The 21,251-nt window shown below is 37.0% G+C and overlaps 1 protein-coding gene across 7 annotated transcripts in view; it reads left to right on the top strand.

Annotated features, from left to right (window-relative positions):
* CUL4A (cullin 4A) overlaps positions 1-20,099 on the top strand; it is a 34,912-nt gene extending 14,813 nt beyond the window's left edge. For 2 of the 7 annotated variants that reach the window (XM_038155472.1, XM_038155462.1), the window contains 12 exons: positions 1,101-1,168; positions 4,341-4,459; positions 6,913-7,105; positions 8,517-8,621; positions 10,337-10,447; positions 10,850-10,935; positions 11,906-12,013; positions 13,185-13,298; positions 14,212-14,317; positions 17,048-17,220; positions 18,076-18,228; positions 18,507-20,098. In XM_038155472.1, coding sequence (XP_038011400.1) covers positions 1,101-1,168; positions 4,341-4,459; positions 6,913-7,105; positions 8,517-8,621; positions 10,337-10,447; positions 10,850-10,935; positions 11,906-12,013; positions 13,185-13,298; positions 14,212-14,317; positions 17,048-17,220; positions 18,076-18,228; positions 18,507-18,602 — 1,432 coding nt within the window. In that variant the 3' untranslated portion in view covers positions 18,603-20,098. Of the gene's footprint in view, positions 1-1,100; positions 1,169-4,340; positions 4,460-6,912; positions 7,106-8,516; positions 8,622-10,336; positions 10,448-10,849; positions 10,936-11,905; positions 12,014-13,184; positions 13,299-14,211; positions 14,327-16,951; positions 17,221-18,075; positions 18,229-18,506 lie in introns of those variants that run through there. The other 5 variants (XM_038155494.1, XM_038155485.1, XM_038155479.1 and 2 more) reach the window with 5 other exon arrangements.
* The last annotated feature ends 1,152 nt before the right edge of the window (positions 20,100-21,251 follow it).

Genomic DNA, 21,251 nt, shown 5'->3' with positions numbered 1-21,251 from the left:
GGTACCCAGTACCATCGCTGATGACCCCAGTTCGTGCATTGGAAAGAAAAGTGATCAGTCAGTTCCCTCCACCCCTTTCCTGCCTGTTAATGGTATCTCTAAGTCATTTCCTTCCCAGAAAGAAGAGTCTAGACATTGCAGTTGTCTCTCTTGTAGCTGCTGCTGCATGTTTTGATCATCTCTGCTTCTATCTCTGACCCTTTCCAAATGAAGAACCTAAACTGGTGTGTTGTGTGGAAGGTCAGGCATGTCACTGATGGGCTGTTTCAGGAAAGAGAGAAAGAGAGTGTGTTAGCAACGGTACGCTTTCGTTTCAGCAAAAGTGTATCCTCCTACAGGAAAGGCTGCCATCAGTCCAAGTTGAGCACCTCTCTTCCAGGAAATCCCAATTAAGGTTCTGAGAACCAGTTTTGTAATCCTTAACTCCTAAAGAAATGGTTGGTCTTATGTTGTTCCATTGTAAGCAAGGTAGAAGTTTAAACATTGGAATTAATTAATGAAGTGCCTTTGCACTTCAGACATTTATTTTATCTTTTAGGTGATGAAAGATGTAAGGGAAAACTTCCCATTATTTTTCAGTCCTGTCTAAAATGCATGTATAAAGGTAAAAAGTAGGGGATATTCAAAGATAGATTTAAAAGTTTTGCAAATTTGTGTCTTGTGCCTCTTGCTCAATTTATGCTTGTGTGCATAACACAATTAGCTGAAAATTTTACAATTAGCTGAATTTTTAACAAAACTAGTGTGTATTGTTTTGGTTTGAAGTTCAAACCCTTGGAGGTTTTTGGGTTGTATGCTTCTTTGTTTCCAGAACTCAATGACTTTTTTTCCAGTTATGCTTTTGTATTGACTTTTGCAATGTAAGCTTCTCACTTCTACTGTGTAAGGAATTTCATTTTCTCAATTTATTTTTATTTTTAAATTACATACACAGTTTATTGTTGTCTTATGTGATGGTTTTTGTCTTAATTTGTAACTTCTAAGTATAAAACTGTTGGGGCTTTTTGCATTATAATGTCAGTTATGCACAAATACACTGTGACAGAAGCCAACTCCTTTATACTATAATGCTTCTAATATTTTTTTCTTGTATAATTCAGGAAACCACTGATTGCTTGTGTGGAGAAGCAGCTACTAGGAGAACACCTATCAGCTATTTTGCAAAAAGGTATTTTTTTTTAATTAATGTAATCCTTGATTAGCAATGGAATCTCATACTCTGCAATAGCTATAAATTTCATAGCTTTGACTTTAGGAGGTATATTAGTCATGGGAAAAACTTCCACAGACACAGAAAGCCAATCCTGTGATTGTTACCCTCGCTGTGACAAGTAAATGGTATATTTGGAAAGAAATGTCTGAAATCTAATTCCATATTTGTAAAGGCTGCTAAGCCTCTAAATCTCCTTTAACTTGCAGCAGTGGGCTTAGGAATTAAACCTTTGGAACTGCTTCTTTCCTAGAATTATATAAACTTCTAAATGAGACTGCAGTTACTGTTGTCGCTTCTTTTATGTGATAATCACACAGCTCAAGCGCAATAGTTTCACATATCCTGGTGATTGTGTAGTTTAAGAATCGTGAGTTACTGGAACTGGCAGCATTTGAGGCAATGAGCTTTCGTATGCCTTTGTCTGTCTCTTACCTTTTGTCTGGCAATTGCAGATAAGAACTGCAGCCTTCTCAGGAGGTCCTTATTCATACATTAGTGTGTTCAAATTGCCATTTCTTTGTTCCTCTTAAATTTTCTTTGTTCCTCTTCTCCTTTTTCACGGAATTTTTGGGTTTGTCCAGTATTCCCTGATCTTTGAGTACCTTAAATGATCTTTTCCTTCTCTTGCAGTAGCCGTATTTTAGGTTTTAGAGATCTTCTAGGAAATTATCCTTAAATCTGTGATTTCTTTTATGTTGCAAAACAGATGTCCTTGGTAGTCTGGTATCTTCAAGCTCCCTCACATCCCTGTTTAACACTTTCATGTTACACATACCCTTTCTATGTCTCTCTTTGTCCTTTTTAAAGATGACTTATGCTCAGTTTTATCTCAGCTATCCTGGGAATAGCTTGTTTCACTGTTTTCAATACATTTATAGAAATAAGCTTGGTCACTTCATCTTACCTATTCTTAAACTTATAAACAGAAGGTAAGAATAATTATATTTTGCTGATATGTGTCAATTTTGCTTGCTCTTTAATTCAATGATTAAGTAACTTTTCCAGTGATGTGCTTGTTTATCAAGTGGCTTCAACAGGAAGTATGTGGTCTTGTTTTAAACTGATCTTTTTTTTGGTTTACAATGTGTATGAGCCATCCATGTCAATACAGAGAGATTTTTACTTTTTTGTAGCTCTCTGGTTACTGTGCTTCAGGACTCCAGTATTGTTGGATCAGGTTTTGCATTCTATGTCTCTGCTAGAAAAAGTAGTTAAAAAAAGGTTCTATCATCACTTGACTTGCTTAGTTTTCTGTATTCGTTTGATCTAGAACACATTTTAATTTATGACATCTTAGTGTTCTGTCCAAGTAGAAGAAGATGCTGCCTTTTGTAGGTTTTCTTCATTAAGTCAAGGAATGTGAAGTAGTCAGTTTCATACAGGAGGAAAAAAAAAGCTTAAAAATGCAGGGTTTGTATAAGAAACTTCTTTTTCCTTACACTAGTAAAACTGCTGTTGACTAGATATTTGGGGTCAGATCTAGTGGTGGGGTTTTTTTTTGTGAGTACAATACATTTTCCCAAGGCTATGGCAGTGCTTTCTGGAAGCTCTGTGAAACTTTTTATCAGAGGACTTTGCTGCATGTCCTTTCCATTTGTCAAATGTGTGACTAAATATTTTTTTCAGTCACACAGCTCATGTTAGTAAAAAGAGGGAAGGCTGTATTTTGTGATCTAGGTTATAATAAAGCAGATAATGTTCTGGTGTCTTTAAGTGACTAGGAGGTAATGGGATGGGCTTTTCTTAATTGAGAGAGCTGGGGTTCTTCAGCATGGAAAAGAGAGAGCTCCTGGGAGACTGCACAGTGACCTTCCAGTACTTCAAGAGGGCTTATAAAAGGAGGGGGCAGATAGTGATAGGTCAAGGGGGAATGGTTTTAACTAAAAATGAGAGATCTAAGATGAGCTGTTAGGAAGAAATTCTCTACTTGAGAGTGGTGAGTCACTGGAATATGTTGCCCAGAGAAGCTGTGGATGCTCCATCCCTGGAAGTGTTCAAGGCCAGGTTGGAAGGAGATGTGAGCAACCTGGTCTGGTGGAAGGTACCTCTGCCAACAGCTGGGGATTAGAACAAGGTGATCTTCCAATCCAAGCCTTTCTGTGATTCTTTGATTTCCAGGATTTTAATTCCATGTTCAATGAAAAGAGAGCACTAAAACCCTGTATTTGGGACTGTGTAGTCTGTTGTCTTACACTTAAAGTATGTCTATTCTTCTGATATCTCAAAAGTTTAGGAAATCTCAAAACAGTAGACAAAAGTTTACCTGGCATAATTCTTGAACATTGTTTGCATTTCTGAACATGTATGTAAGTTACAATATACAGTGAAAGTATTTTTAAGCTGAAGAATATAGTAGAATATGGGATAATTTGGTAGTGATTGGCAAATCAATTTTTAATATAATTTAAAAATTAGCATTTATGAAATAATTTGATGAAGTGGGACAGTTGTACCATGTCAGCTACACTGATGGTGTGAATTCTCAACCTGTGTAAAGTCAAGCTTTTTGTTTTTTAAAAAATGTCATAAATCTTTGATGCTATGCTCTGGTATTACCAAAGCCTCTGTAACTGACACCAAAGTACTTCTGATCACACTGGAACTACATTTGGCATACTCTCAAATGGAAAAATGTGTATGAACTTGCTTGTTCATGTGTGTATTACTTGTTTGTTACATTCTTTGGGCTTCACTTCTCCATCTGTTAGCCCAACGCTTAGTCTCATGTAGGTGAATCAACAAAGCAGAAGTTGCTTGAAAGGAATTTGTAATCTTGTGTTATTCCATTGGTAGGAGTGTAGATTGTTCCCAGCACATTCTTAATTTAAAAACATGGCTCACTGTGCTCCCCAGGAAAAAATCCTGTGAAGTATTTATCATTACTTTCATTTTGGGGCAGTTTACTTAGCTTCCTGTTTTCTTTAGTGGTTCTTGATGAAACTATACCCTTGAAGTTAAGCTCTCTTCATTACCATTCTGCAAAAGGCTCACGAGAATCACCTTGTTGGGAAACTATTTCAGTTGAAATACTAGTACGTTCTCTAATAGATATATTCTCTAATATATTTCTAACTGTGTTTATGTAACTGTATTCAAATTTTCTTTTTTTTCTACTTTAATTTTTTAGGACTTGATAGCCTGCTTGATGAAAATAGAATATCAGATTTGACCCAGACATACCAGCTGTTTAGCCGGGTAAAAGGTGGGCAGCAGATCCTTTTGCAGCATTGGAGTGAATACATCAAGGTATTTCAAAGATCTATTACTAATGTAAAAATTTATGCTGTTACACATGTCTTCTGTCAAAGCCTAGAATAATATATAGGTGTATTACCAAACTTCTGTTTTAAGTAAATATGGGGAGGGATGTTAATGCTTCTGCCTCGGTAACAATCACATGATAAGAAACAGCAACACCTGCTTTGGTTTTAAATTTCTACTTGGAAATTGCTTTCCTTATTGGTGTGGACATTATACAGGATGTTTTTGGTTGCATTGGTTTTAAATAGGACCACGTGCACACGTGTTTAGACTATGCTGGACTGTACTATGTGTTGTTTTGCTGCAAATACACTCAAGTGTTTACATACCTGTAAGACCTGCTAATTTGCAGCTTAGGCTGTGCTTCTTGTAACCAACCTACAACAATGCTGATGGGTTTTAAAGCTGTTGGGAAGGGAATGCTCCTATTGAAAATAATCCATCAGTCATATTTAGATGTTTTGGGTTTGTTCGTTAGGCATAATATCCATATAGTATGCTGCCCCAGAGAGCTTGCACTCTAGTGCTCTAGCAAGATGAAGGCAGGAAAGCATCACAGGAGATTTTTCTCCCTGGAGTTGATAATTCCTGATGTCAGGGCTCTCCCCTGAATTGTCCACGTGTTCATCAACCTTCAGGATTCAGTGCACAATAACAGTTAATTCCAGAGGTGCCTTTTCTGCACACCTGTGTCTGGAGTTCAGCATGATGCACCAGTGCTGCAGCTCATGGGAGAGGAACATGGCTACCCTCTGCCCCCAGAACTGAGGAGGAGTTTATTCCTTAGGGTGTTGCCCAGTTGGATGGTGGTGCTGTGGCCGAGGAGGATCCTCTTTCTTCTTCCTTTCTCCCAGATCATGTTCACCACTTAATCCTAGTGCTGCCTGCCACTACATAGGCTCTCCTGTTATCTGTTTTATCACAATACCTGGGCAAGGTCAGTTTAATCCCAGGTTTAGTGAGCTAAAGAGACTCACAGAAAAGTCCATGTACTGGTCCAAGGAAAAAAGTAGGAGTTCAAGATGGGTAGAAAATAATCTCTCCTCTCACAACAGCAAGTTGTTAAATTGGATTATCTTGCCCTGTGTTTCACAGAATCAGATTTCTTACAGCTTTAAGATGGTGGTGTACCTACTCAAAAACCTAGAACACCTTTTCTGTAGTGTCAGTGAATCTCCTTCCAGACATTCTGTGTGACAGTGAAGAGAGGCTTCAAGAACTTCTAATGTTTATCTTGTGAGCCAATTTACTGTGGTAAGGGTCTGTGTTCCACTGCAGTCACCCTTTTGTGAATTCAGAGGTGCCATTTGGCTTTTTGCATCTAGGTTTGCTGTTTCAGAATGGAGGGAAAGCCTTGCAATTTATGAGTGTACCTGATAGAGACTGTGAGACACCCAAATGCTGTGTTAATGAAGGGGAAATGTGACAAGTGGAAGATCTGATGGACTTGGTGACCATCAGAGGTCTCTTCCAGCCCAGACTGTTCTGTGATTCTGTGATACACATGTTGATTCCAAGGACCTTGGGAGCCTTGTGTTCATCTTTACTCTGAAATGGTACTTGAGTGAGATCTCCATGAAAAATGACAGTGGCTAATAAGATAATGCAATGGAAATTCTGAGGCTGGAGAGGGACTTCACCCATCTCTTTTACTGTTGTTGGCTAGCATACTTTAGTTGGCAAAAATATATCCATTGATTTCTGTTTTGCTTTTGCTTGTGCTGGGTCCTCTTTTTCACCTTGGAAAACTGATCATTCAGTCCAGGGCACTGATTAGTGTTACTAAGAAAATGTTCATTGCCCACTGGGTGAAAATCCTCCTTTGCAGTATATTTTAGATGTCCATTAGACAAATGGTGTTCTATCTCTTAGATAATAAAAGAAGGAGCAGGAAGAGAAAGTCAGGTCTTTGGCTGCTTCTTGTGCATGAGAAAGTTTTGTTTCCATGCAAGTCAGCTAGGATCATTTTGGTTTAGAGCCCTTGATGAAAAAGAAATCTTTGAGGGTTGAGCAGTTAAAGTTTTGCTACCTGTTTAATCAGGTAAGCTCTCTAGTGGGTTTAATAAAAATAGTGCAAAGTTTTCCTTTATACTTAACATTTCTGAGGCAGTTTCCATTTAATTTATTTTACATGAATCATAGTTCTGTATCTCACTGTGAACTTGCACATCATAGTCATGTCTACTGTATATTTTTTTACTTTTGTCTTAAATGTAAATAATCTTTTAATCAAGCACTAATGTTTGAAATCCATCAATGTGTGTCTAGTTTTTATTTTAAAATTCAATGCATCTCATTTTTTAAAAACTTGAACTCACAAGTAGTTCTGTAAAAAAATTCCTTTTTCTAATGATAATTTTTATAAGGGTAAATGTGTCTGTTGGGGGAGATAGGTAGCACTCTAAAGTATTTTACTATCAAAAGTGTTTGTTTTACAGAACTTTGGGACAACAATAGTGGTTAATCCTGAAAAAGACAAGGATATGGTGCAAGAGCTACTAGATTTTAAGGATAAAGTGGACCATATCATAGAAGTGTGCTTTCAGAAAAATGAAAAATTTATAAACTTGATGAAGGAGTCCTTTGAAACATTTATCAACAAGAGACCAAATAAGCCTGCAGAATTGATAGGTACACAAATATTTTTCTGTAAAATATTTCAAAAATCTATAGAAAGCATGATAATGCTGCTGAGTGTGCTAGTGCAATAGTGGTGCAGTCGCATTCTGCTTTAGGAGACTGGTCTGGGGACACGAGGCAAACGTTAACCCGGGCGCATGGTGGCCCCAGAGCTTGGGTGTGCTGTCAGGGGATCCTGCTGGAGCATGTCATCTCCTGTCCCTGCGCTCTGCTGCTTGCACGGGGCCTGGTGCTAACAACTGCTCAGTGCAGCACTGGGGCTGCCGTGGGAGTAACTGGTCAGGGGGAAGAGCAGCTGTGGCAAGTAAAGGGGAACTGGCTTTAACTGTGGTAGTAGAGGAGTTATGTGGATGTTCTGGATCTCTCAGAAAGGAGTAAGTACAGCCCATCCATCTGCCTCGAAGACTGAAGTTGGGATAACAATTTTAAAGCCTTCAGATACAAGTTAATAGAGGAAAAAAAAAACCACTACCTTGACAGGAGAACTTGTGCTTATTAAGGGGAAAGATAATAACAAATACTTTAAAAATGTTTTTTAGTTTATCCCTGATCAAGCAAAAGCTATCCTTACAGTTTTGCCTGCTGAAAAACTGGAGCTGTGGCATTTTACACCAGGAGAGGATCCTGCTCCTTGGTTGTTTGTTTTTCCTCTGTACTTTGTTTTGCCTTTATTTGGCTGATTTTGTGTCTTCCTTCTAAAATCAGCTTTATGTAGGACAGATTGCACAACATAGTGATACAGGTTAAAGCCATTATACGGGCTGTTGTCATTTGTGGATCATGGTGTTCCAGCTCCCACAAAGGTTTTCTTCTTACGCAGAAGGTTGTATAAGGATACTAACGTGGCTTAATAAATACTTAGCTAAATTCAAGGCTTAACCTTATTTCTGGCATTCTGAAACTAACTGGAAAGCATTGCTTCTGTTAAAATTTTAATATGCTCCTACCAAGGAGCATGAGGAACATGGTAAAGATCTATAAAAATATAGTCCTCTTTATGTTGTTTCTTTCTGTTTCTCATAAAACACATTCATATACATTGTACGTTCCAAAACATTTGTCTTTCAACAAGTAATGTGCTTGTATGACACAAAATGTGGGAATTTCTAATGTATTAATTTTAATTATTGTACTGTATTCATTTTTTGCCTTGGACTATTCCTTTCTGCAGTACTTTTCCATTATATATAGTAGGGCTCCAGTAATATTCCAGTAATACTGTAGGGCTCTGTCCTTCCACTGAGCATAGGGATGGGAAAAGGGAAAATAGAAAATGTAGTGCTTATCCTGTGTTTTAACATATAGTAGTACTTAACACATAGTAATATTTCAAGCAGGAGATGCTTAAGTTTGTTATTTTAGATCTATTTTTAAGCTGTTACCTAATTTTATTCATTTGTAGCAAAATATGTGGATTCCAAGTTAAGAGCTGGTAATAAAGAAGCAACAGATGAAGAGCTGGAAAGAATCCTTGACAAAATAATGATCATATTTAGATTCATTCATGGTAAGCAATAGCAATTCACTGTTGATGCAATTAAAACTGCTCCCTTTGCTATTAGCAGGGCTGCTTTCCTCTGAATGCAAGAGATCTTTTTCAGCATGAATTCCTGCTCAACTCGGTCTTTAATTCAGGTTGCCTTACTCTTGAAGGAACACAATAAACGTATGGGGGAGAACAAATAGTTCTGTGGATGTTGGCAAGTTACAGATCTTTCAGAGTCTTGTGAGTGGAGACCTAAGAGTTAGAGATATTGCTGGAAGTTTTTTTAACATAAATTAACCATGGCTGTTACCACAACTTCTCCTCTAATGACAGTACAGACTTTCCTATCCATTTATGTATGTTGTAAGTACAAAGCATGAAAACTCAGCAGCTTCTCTTGACTTCTCTTTTCTCATCATAGCTGAGAAGGAACACAGAGCAGAGGAGAGCTCAAAATGACAGGAGAAAGTGTTATTGCTGAGTTTCACTGCCTTTGAAATCCATTTCTCTCATGTATGTCGCTGTCTGAGCAAAACCCTTCAATGTGTTAGGGTTTTTTTTTTGGGCTATCGGAAAAAACAGTGGTCTAATCCAATAAAGAAGCATTACCACTGCTCTGAGGGAAGTGGAATGTGTATCCTGGGCTGGGGTGGAATAGCAGGAATTACCCAATTTTGTATTAGTTTGTCTGAGATCCATGGGGTTCTCTCCTCATAAAAATCCCATACAAGTGGGATTTCCCAAAACATGATGGGAAAGCAGTCAAGTCATAAAGTAGTATCATTTGCATAATTGAATCATAATTGCAGCGTTTTTGTCAGATGGGGATGTGAATGAAAGCAGTTGTACTGGCAGCTTGTCAACCTAAGAGAATAATTCTTCTTAATCTGAAACTTTCACCAACACTTTTTCTGTTCATAGTTTTTGTAGTACTGAGCTAAAAGCATAGATTTTATTTTGATCTGTCTAGTACATAAGAGCTCTTTCAAGAGCAGGTGATAGGTAGTAGGTAGTTTCTGGGCATTGACCTTTTTGATAATATCTTGATGCAGCTGGTTGATGAAACTTCATCAGGACAGGATGGGGAGGGAAGAAGACTATCACAGGAAGTCCAAATTGGAAGGTGTTCACAAGGAATTACGAGGGGCTACTGTAGTCAGCACAAGTAGTGCCTTGGGTTGCAGTAAATTTGTTCCTCTTAAAAGGGAACACCTTGCACTGTCGTATGGGAGAAGTTTGGGTTTAAGGTGTGAAAATTTGTGGGTATCTGTATGACTCTTTAATTTCAAAAGGCTATTGGCAAACCATGTGAGAAGACTTACGTTAAATTTTCTTTCCCTTAGGCTTTTAAAATACATTCTTTAAGACATAGTAAGCCTCTCCCCTACCTTTTTTCTTTTTTTAATAAATCAGACCAGTGGAGGGAGAATATTCTTCTGGACCCCAGAGTAATTTCATGTGTTTTGTAGCTGATCCAATGGGAAATACAAGGCAGCTCAAGTTCCTGGGGCAGAATAAAAAGAAATAAGTAAACATTTTGCAAAATATGTTTAAAATTATTAAAATATAAAAAGAACAAAATATCTACATGTTTTTCTTCACTGCTACATAATGAATATTGTTCTCCTAATCAGCTTTTCATGAGAAGGGCTTGTGTCACAAACCTGAAGGGCAGTGATGCAAATAGAATGTATCATTTAATTTCATTTTATTTTTTTGTTTCAATTTCTTTACAGGGAAAGATGTGTTTGAGGCATTTTATAAGAAAGACTTAGCCAAAAGACTGCTGGTTGGAAAAAGTGCTTCAGTAGATGCTGAGAAGTCCATGTTGTCAAAGCTTAAACATGGTAGGTGTCTTCAGATGTGTTAAATTTGTATTACTTTTTAGCATGCAAATTTGGAATCCTTGTTTTCTCATGCTTTTAAGTGACAAGCCAAATTTTAAATAATAGCTGTTCAGCTCTTAAATATCAAGGGAGGATGTAAGTGTGTGTGTGTGTGTATATATATATATATGTATATATCAGACCTTTCATTATGCTCAGGAAGAACTATAAGGCTGACTTCTTAGGTATGAGACTGGTTTATTTAATGTACCTACAGAGGAGCAAAATCCTGAAAAGGCACCTATTTGTGAGTGCTCTGTAACCTGGTAAATGTGGCTCAGCTGTCTCAGGTTAAATGTTTATCACTTGTTCCGTGCTTCTTTGTAATTGTGGGATCTTTGCTCTTTTTTTTGTGTGTGACAGAATGTGGCGCTGCTTTTACCAGCAAACTGGAGGGCATGTTCAAGGACATGGAACTGTCCAAAGATGTCATGGTACAGTTCAAGCAGGTACATTAACTTTCGTTTGTATACTAAATTTTTCACAGTCATAAGGAGGCGTTTAATGGTGCTATCCCTTGGAGTAAGCTAAAATTAAACAAAACAGCTTTTAAGCAGGTCTTAGTAATAGTGTCTACTTACTGTTCTGTTTATACAACAGAATTTATTTATTGTATACAATAATTTTACAATTTTATTTGATTCCTTTTAAAGTAAATTAGTCTAAATACCACATAGTAATTCAGTTGACTGACATCCTTGGAAGTCTGTATTCCCTCATTCTGTAAACTGGTGTTGCTCTGATGAATTTTTTTGTGGACAGCCCACACCAGAGAAACTCCCTGAAGGTTGTTAAGTGCACAGAAACTGTGAATATCTCAGCCCCAGAGTTTCCAGCTTGTCGGTGACCGATGAATGCTTGCAGAAAATACTGTACATGCTCACCCTGTTGTTGCATTTCTCTCTGGGTACTTGTCTGGGGGCCTTACTGAAGTCAGGATGCTGGGTTAGAGACCCGACCCAGGACAAAGCCTGTGGTGACTCTTCTGTCCCAGATTTTGCAGTCTGGCTGGACTGATGCTCTACTCCAATTATATAAAAAAAGTTTTGTCTAACAGATGTACAAGTCCAAGAGGATCCTTTGATCTTATAGTCCTTGCCATGGCTTCTTTTCTTTTGCTTTATTTGCATGTGATTAAAACTTCTTTGACCTTATCACCCTGTATAGACAGAGGTCTAGAATATTTCAAGGCATCCTGATCCTTTCTTTGTACTCCTATCTACTTGCTGTGTTTTGAAGTTGGGGAAGTGGTCATTAGATAGTTACTCAAAATCCTGGTAGAGCGTGTCTAACCAAGGTTGTGGCCTTTAAGAATTTTTCATTGTTATACTAATCCTAAATTTCTAACTTAAGTATGTACATTTTCTAATTTAGTATGCAGATAGTACACTTGAATAATTTTTGTCTCTTGTATTTTAGTATATGCAGAACCAAAGTGACCCAGGAAATATAGATCTGACAGTAAATATATTAACTATGGGATATTGGCCAACTTACACACCTATGGAAGTCCACCTAAATTCAGAGGTTTGTGTTTGAATTCTTCTTCTAAATACACTTTACCAAATGAAATCGTTATTACAGGGTGCATTCATGCCCTTCATTTAAAGCTTTTCTGCTAGATATCTCAGGGGTTTACATAATTATAAGGATTCCAGAACTGCAAAAAATAGAATGTAGTGGATAAAGCCCACTTTTTTCAGATGATTATTTCACTCAGTGTGGTTTTTTTTTACCTGTGTAATAATAGTATCATTGCCTTACTTAGCATTGCAGTCAGTTACTTAAAAGTTTGCAATTGGTCAGTTCACCTTAATTTAGTCAATCTTTAACTACATTGGTTAGGCACTTTGAACTAGTCAATAGTTGTGTTTTTGCAAGTTCCTTTTTTCAAAGATCCTTCACCTGTTCCCTGCAATGTATCACACAAAACTAGCCCCTGCATTTACATAGTATTTGCTTGAAAAATTGATGTTTCCAAGTTGAGAGATTCTTGCAAAGCTCCTTCCGGTAGGGATTTAGGCTGAAATGTGTATTGGGAGTCCCTATTTCCTACAATACCTTGTTTGATCAGAGGTATGGGAAGCACTTCAGAGGCCAGAGGTAGTAATGGGGTTCCCACTCAGTTTGGAAGATAGGGAAGCTCTTGTACTCTTGTTCCTGAGGTGCCTTTTCCTCCATGGCAGACTACTTCTGAAGGGTCCCACCTGAGCAGCACATCATGAAAATGGAGGGGTAGAACCCCCTTACTTGGAAGTAAGAGGTTGTAAAGTAGTGGCACTGGACTGGAGTTCCATTCCATCCACAGACTACAGGAAGAACTTAAGAGCAGATGGTACTAGCCAGTGTAAAGGTGTGAGATGGATGCTTTTTGTCCCATGACTTCTAGGTCAGATTCAAAATCTGAGACAAAACCAGTATTTAATTTGAGGTTTAAAACCCTTTACATGGATTTTATTTCAGTGTTATTTAAAACAAAACAAGCAAATTAAAAACCCAAGGAAAATTCAGTTATTTTTGAATTGAGGCTTTCTTATATGTGTAGTAGTACTTGAGAGCAAAATTCTGCTCTTTGGGTTTAAGTTTTTCCCACAAAAGGACCTATATGAAACATGGTTGAGGAGAATAAAGAAATTACATGTGTGAAATCATTTGGTAGCAAGATAAAATGCTACTGTTTCTTATCTTTTCTTAACAGATGATAAAGCTTCAAGAGGTATTTAAAACCTTTTACCTGGGAAAACACAGCGGACGAAAACTTCAGTGGCAGACCACTTTAGGACATGCTGTCCTAAAGGCAGAATTTAAGGAAGTAAGTTTGCTTGCATAATGCTTTGCCTGTTAGGTTAAAATTTAAGTCAATTATTTGGAATCTAATCATGCATTGCATTTTTTTAAAGGTAGTAACATTTTTGTGGAGGAACAATCACAATTCAGTCCTGTTATTTTGTACAGAAAGTAGGCTTTTTATTATTAAACTGAAAGCTAATGACAACAACATGATACCTTGGGTAATATTCATTTGATAGGAATTGTTGCTCACTCAAATTAAGTTGTAATAAAGCACAAAATTAAAACAAGAAAAAGAACACAGCATTTTTTTATCTGTAATTTGGAATTGTTTTGATTGTAGAAATCCTGGTGATGCTTTTGGTATGCTTGACAAACAGAAAGAGACTGAAGGGTGTTAGTCATGTGATGGCTGTGGTTACAGTTTAAATGCTTGTTGAATATTTAACTGTTAAATAACTGCACTGTTTGTTCATGTGGTTTTGTTTTGTCTCATGCACTATCTTGCCTTGAATAGTGCAGCTTACTTCTACAGCAAAGACATAAAAACCCTTGAATTCTTCTACTAACTCATTGTGAATATTAACTTGAGTTAATTAGGGACAAATTTACTGTTGATGGCGGCAACACCAAAATGTCATATATTGCAATTAAAATGAAGTGAAGGATGTGAAGTAAATACCAGGCCACCCTAATGAGCTTCTGCTATGTATTGTATTGTTACTGTTAGAGGAGCAAAAAAAAGAGATGTTATAAATACCCTGTTTCCTCAATACTACATTCAGGCAGATTCTTCTGTGTGCCAGGCATTCTAAAATGCATATCCATTCTTCTAGAAATACAAAAATTAATGTATACTTTCTGTAACTGTCAAATGTAGGAGGTGCAATAGAAAATTCTCTGAACATTACTATTATTTGTTGTTTCTCTTTTAGGGGAAGAAGGAGTTTCAAGTATCACTCTTTCAGACATTAGTATTGCTTATGTTTAATGAAGGAGATGAATTCAGTTTTGAAGAAATTAAAATGGCTACTGGTGTAGGTATGAAGAATGTACAGATTATTTTTGCTCCTGTTCAGTTTCACATACTATATTTTGAAAATGATCTGCTGTAGAATGCTCTCAGTTGGGGGTGATTTAAGAGAGTATTTTCAGTTGAACTGTTCTGAGAGCTCACCTGCCTGTTGCCCCTTCCTGTCGCTGAGGTGCCCCTTCACAGCAGGTCTGATTTGTTCAGAGCAGCAGTGTGTGCTGGATGTGTACTTTGTAGCTCTCTGCCTTTGCACTTGAACCTGAAGGACAAAGAAAGCTGAGGAAGAGTACAGTTTTCTTTTTAACCATCTGCAGTATCTGTCTTGTGTTTTTATGTTCCTGGGTGGACTTTTTTCCCCAAATTCTTAACGCTCTCTTGAAATAGTTATAGCCAAAACACTGACATCATTACTCTCTGCAAGTTTTGCATCAATCAGCAGCTTATACCCAGTAGTCCTTCACATCTTGAAACTTAAGATTGACCTAATATAGCAGTATCTGAAAGAGTATTTGAGCCCTTACAAGTACTAAAATATTGTAATATATTTACTAAAAGACTGTAAAATGGGAATACCAAGAATCCTTGTGGTTCAGAATGATGCATTGCAGAAGGAAGTACAGTCTGGGTGCTCCATCGTCTCAGTGTCAGTGCTTCAAATCACATAGTAATCCTCTCCCTTAATGGTAAGGGAGCTGAAGAATAATCCATGCCAGTGATAATAATCATCAGGATAGTCTGGAGAGACTCATTAGGTTGGAGTACAGTGTTTACACACTGTAACAAACACAGATTCCTGCAAGCCTGATCCAGGTCCTGCTTTCTCATCTTGGATTGCTGTCCCTTGGAGCTGGCATTCTGGCTGCCTGACAGCAACAGATAAAATCTGCCACATGGAAATCCATTCCATTATTGCAAAAAAAAAGGAATTCAATAGACTGTTTTAAGGCAGGTGGCTGGAATTGACAGTTGGGAGCTACCTCTGTGTCACTGCACTGAGCGCCATGTCTGTATTTCTCTCCCCTTTGGAGAAGTAGTATAGAAATTTAGGTGGTAAGGACAGCTCATGGTCCACAGGGTTCCTGTGAGGCCAGGATGAATAGCACAGAATCACAGAATGGCTTGGATTGGAAGGGATCTTTAAGATAATCTAGATCCAGCCCCCTGCCCTGAGCAGGGACACCTTCTGTTAAACCAGGTTACTCAGAGCTCCATCCAGCCTGGTCTTGAACACTTCCAGGGAAGGAGCATCCAGAACTTCTCTGGACAACCTGTTCTAGTGCCTTGCCACTTTGACAATAAAGAATTTCTTTCTAATACCTACTCTATTTTGTTTCAGTTTGAAGCCATTTTCCCCTTGTCATGTCACTACATGGTCTTGTAAATTTACAAGTTCCTCTCCATTTTTCCTGTAGGTATTAACTGGCCATGGTTGGAACTTGTGTTTTCCAATCACTGTTACAATAAATCATCATCAGCCTCTTTAGTGAGATTGTCCTGGTATATTAGGACAGTGAGAAAATGCATAAACTGTTACTCAGAGAAAGAATGGTCACCTTCTCTCTGATTCTGCTTCTTCAAGATGTGTTATCCAAATACATTGTTTTTACTTGCCTGTCAAGGGAGCCTCTAGCCTGTAGTTTTTACTTCTACTTCAGGGATTGATAGGTAATTGTAAATTCCTTTCCTTTGGCATACTGTAACCTGTGACTTCACATGCAAAGATCCAGAGTGTTTTAACAGCAGCCTTGTGGTTCGGGCAAAAACACAGCTCAATAGTCTGCATTTACTGAGGCTGAAATGCACAAAAATGTCTCAAATGTCATAAATGCCAGTTTAGCCCATGTTATTTAAAGGGCTTTTTTAAGAAATCATAGAACAGTTGGAAGTTTAAAAGAAGGAAAAGGTTTTTCTGTGTAAAAGCTCAAGTATTTTAAAAATAGCAATAGTGTTAATCTTTTACTCAGCTGTACTTCAGCACTAGGTTGCAAAACCTTTCTTTCAGTTTTTAGGCTAAAACTCTGTTCAGGAGATCCAGCACATTCAGTGATAATTTTATACTGTGAATAAAGTATTCTAGACACTGCAGAGGCTGTTTCAATGCAAAATCTTCATACAAGACTTTGCAACATAATTAAAATGTTTAAGACTTCATCTTGTCTAAATGGTTTTAAATGTTTAAATATTACTAGATAAAATTTTCCTCACACACTTGTGTCTACTTTCCTGTTTTGGGGGAAATTTGACTATAATAGCTGTCAGCTCTACCCTTCCACAAAACTTCTTCCTGTCAATTTAGACTTCTGTATTTTTATTCTATTATGTATTTTTTGCTCTTTGATAAAAGCACTGATCACATCTTGAAATAGGTGGCTTTGAGTTTCTTGTCATACACTGACTTTTTCTTTTCCAAGGTCCTGTTACTACCACACAAAACTAAAGCAATAAAACTAAGTTTGTGTTAATGTGAAATCTTTTCTGAAACTATTTTGGAAGGATAACTCACTGAGATGAGCCTAAATCTGTCTTTCTGATGTATATAATCCTGTGCATGCTCTCAGCATTTAACCTGTGAAAGACGAGACCAAGTTTGAAGGCTGTGAGCTACTTCTTAATTGGAACTTAGAAGAAAGTATTAACATAAAACCACTGGCTTTTCAATTTATTTGTAGATTAATCCCACAAAACTCTTGATGTTAACGTTTTGTTCTGCTTTCTCCCATATTTGAACTCATTCACAGAGGACAGTGAATTAAGAAGAACCTTGCAGTCTTTAGCTTGTGGAAAAGCAAGAGTATTGATTAAAAATCCAAAGGGCAAGGATGTAGAAGATGGAGATAAATTCATCTTTAATGGTGATTTCAAGCATAAATTGTTTAGAATAAAGATCAACCAGATTCAAATGAAAGAAACAGTACGTACTTTTTGCATTCATTCATTTTATGTATTAACTGTTTATCTACATATCCCATATGGAAAGATGTAATCTCTTGTATTTTTTGCATATAAAGAAAGGTATATTTAAATTCAAATTATAATTAATTTTTAGAGTAGTCAAGATGACTCAGAGAGGCAATAAAGACTTTAAAATCACTGAAATTGAACACAACTTAGGTTGCTTCCTGTGCTTGCAAATTTAAATACATATATATTAAACTAAAAGGATCTTGTAGATGTTTCAGTCCATCTTAGAAGTTTCTGTGGTATTGCTGAAGTGTTGCTACTATATTGAACTCATGAATCAAATGTCACCATGTCACTTCTTTATTTAGCAGTTTGGAAGGCTATAAAAGTCCCTGATTCTGCAGTGAAAACAAACCTTTTTTGTTGCATCTGAATTCCCATTCCTGACACAAGGTGACATATTCTAATTAACAGTGACTTGTTTCTTTTTTGCCTTTGCATATTAAATTCCCTGAAAGTCAAACTGGAGTTTGACACAAAACGCTGCTGTATTTGGGCTGTCAGAGTGTTATGTGTTCTCTTAAAAATCTTAAGGGAGTTTATAAGATTTACTTTTATTCATCAAATAATGTAAGATAAGACATATTTTTTCCTTTATATTATCCTGAATTTTCTCTTTAACTTGCTTTAGCAGTACACTTCAGAAATCGCTTAGCTCTTAGAATGCAGTAATGCATGCATCTGTCTCAAAGATAAATAAGAATGCATGAGCTTCATTTTATTACAAAGGTTAACTATAGAGAGAGAATTAATAAAAAGTAGCAACAGAGGGTGATATCATTTGCGGTGTTGTATTGTTCTTTAGGTTGAGGAACAGGTCAGCACAACTGAAAGAGTATTTCAGGACAGGCAATATCAGATTGATGCTGCTATTGTACGAATAATGAAGATGAGGAAGACTCTTGGTCATAATCTTCTTGTTTCTGAATTGTATAATCAACTGAAATTTCCTGTAAAGGTAACTCATGTTTTTGTTTGTCAAACCATCCCAGATTTATTTAAATATATGTAATATATGTTTCTATTCAGTTAGTCTATAAGAGCAAGAAATATGAAATATCATAGAATTAAACCCAAATATGAAGATAATTGTGTGAACAGAAATAAGTCGGAGTATCAGTACTACATCAGTTATATACTATGGTGCATTTCTTATGTAACTTTTAGCAGTATTTTTTTTAAATATGTTTGCCTTTGTGTTACTAACTGTTATGCTAATCTCATCTTTTCTTGTAGCCTGGAGACTTGAAAAAGCGAATTGAATCTCTCATTGACAGAGACTATATGGAGAGAGACAAAGACAACCCCAATCAGTACCACTATGTTGCATAAAGGAGAAGAAATAGTTTTATTTTAAAAACTAAAAAACCTAAAAAAGAAAAACCAAAATCATCTACATATATCTTTAGGACACCAAATACATATGCTGTTCCAGACTTTCCTTTTAGCAGATTTCAGGTTGATGTATATTACTCAAGCAGCTGCATGCACTGCTGTGGAAAAGAAGCAAAATGAAATGTTAATTGATCACTTTTGTCGAGACTTCTTACTAATTTTAAATGCCCTGGGGTTTTTGGTTTTTTTTCCCATTTAGTTAATCTTTTGTTCTCCTGGGTTCTTCCAAATTTAGTTTTACAGTTTTGTTTAACAATGTCATTGAAGTTGGATGGAAAGGTAAAATCATTTGTGTGAGAAATACTTCTGTCATGGATGCAAGTCTGGTTTCTTCATTTAGGTGTTCCTAACTGCATCCACAAAGTCCCTAAATGCTGCATTCTTTAGCTACAGTTACAACTTGGGTAACTTTTTAAAAACCCTTCATTGATGAACATGTATGTACAAGCAGTGTTGTTGAAATACACTGAAGTTTTGCACCATGAAAATCCTTAAAACTTGTGTTCAGTTAATTTTCTTCCAAGTTATTACAAACTTCAGTCTGGTTTGGATAAATCAGGTTTTGAAGTGAGATTCTTGAAGTGCCAAGAGGACAACTGCATTCATGTGTGTACTGAGCTGTTGGATTATTTAGCTAAAATATGGATTGTTCTATTATTACTACTTCTGCTGGCTTGGGTGGCAAAGATTAGATCTGAGTCAACGAGGCCCTACCTCATTTTAGGGCAGCAGGTGTATTTCACTGTTTCTGTAATTGCCGTAACATTTAGTTCTGCCTTGAAAATAACATCCAGGGAACCTACTGTACAGCGTGCTCCACTTTAAGAAAACAAAACCTTTTTTTAAAAAAAAATACTTTTATGGTCTCAATATTGGGAAAGCATAGCTTTTTGTTTTGAAAGACTAAGGACTTTGTGAGTACTTTGTTACATATTGTACATATGTAAGTTGATTTGAATTAAAGAGTGAAAGACAGTGTAGATCTCTTAGATAACTGTAACTATAAGGAAGACACCTTTTCTGGTAATACTTGCAAGACTGTTTATTTTCCTGATTTGTCTACTGGTATGTTTCATTCTGAAAAAGAGCTACCAAAGGAGTTCTGATCACTACATAAAGGACAATTTACCTGAGCAAAATTTTCTTGAGAGATACCTTACTAAGTTATGTAACGTGGGGTTTGTGCATCAATTAAAAGGCTACTTCTTCTTAAAGTAAACAGTGCTATGAGGTGACAACTTGTGGAACTACATATTAAAAGTCCTTATTCTGTCCTCTGGTGTTATTAATTGTATTGCATTCTGAATTATTTTTGTTCCCTTTGTGTTTGGAAACTAAACACATTTAGTTTATTGTATTTAAAGCATATTTAATATTATAATTTAATGTAGACTTATTTTATTATTTGAATCTTCAGTTAATGCAAATAAAATCTTTGATGCACATTAAGTATTAATTTCTTAGCCTTTGTGAGAATGTGGCACTTGCATTTATTTTTGAGGTTGGTTTTTTAGTGTTGTACCATTCACTTCGTAGTTCACTTTTTATGTATATGGAAACCAATCAGATCATCTTACCAGACTTCTGAACCAAAAAGGAATATGTGCCTCACAGAAAGGTAATGGCTAGAGAGGCTTTAACCACACTGAAAGCTGGCAGTAGTGTGCAGTAACTTAGGAAGCAGTGAGAATGTACTGCCTGCCCCTTCTGAACTCAGATGTTCTGGTTCAGTAGTTTTAAACAATAGCTTAGAGCAGTGGTGTTATCCTGAAGATGACTGAAATGGTTCTGCCTCAAGAAGCAATGTTAATTAAAAGTGCTGAGATGTGCAGTTTTTCATAATTGCCACAGACTAAAGGCTCTTTGGCCATGTTATCCTGGTCTAGCAATTAAAAATTAATTGTTCCACAGCAGTGGAAATTATGAAGCCTGTCTTTCTGTGCTGTATGCCCTTGGTACCCAACTGTATCATCCCCTGCAAATAACCTCAAGCAGCAGTACTCAGAGGGCTTCTCCTTGGTTCTGCCTTTCTGCTTGTGGCAGTGGGGGTTTTGTCCCTCATCCAGCTGCTCATCTCTACCCATCCCCTTACCCCCCTGAACCTACAGAGAATGTCATGATCCCTGAAGACTTTTCCAGACTGGTCTGCAAGTGGCTTCAGAGGTTCAAAAGCATTGGGAGAGACTGACAGGACAGGTAATTGTGACTCTTTTTCTCAGGTCCTACTTTTTAATTTGATTTCCTCAGTTGTTTTGTTTTTACTGGGACATTTTATGTGCTAAACCAAGCAGGTAAGCAGTTATTTTATGAGTCAGCGTGGAAATCACTTCTCCATAGTGAAACAGCTGCATTTGATTGCTTTTCAGTAGCTGGTGATAGAATTTGGCTGAGCAGTCCGCCTCAATCAGTTGGTTCTTTGGGGTCACATTGCCTGAGTGTACCTGTACCCACAGGGCAGAGGTTGTTAACGTTTCTTCCTGGAAGATCACCCAGCGTTGAAGATGTTGGGCAGTAGCAAAGTAACAGATGTCCTCTATAGAGCATCAATGTTCAGGTATGTCAGGGAAACCTGGATCTTGGCAATTC

This window comes from Motacilla alba, chromosome 1, assembly GCF_015832195.1.
Source record: "Motacilla alba alba isolate MOTALB_02 chromosome 1, Motacilla_alba_V1.0_pri, whole genome shotgun sequence".
NCBI lineage: Eukaryota > Metazoa > Chordata > Aves > Passeriformes > Motacillidae > Motacilla > Motacilla alba.
Note: the sequence above shows the minus strand (reverse complement) of the source record. Positions and strands in the feature narration are given on the sequence as shown.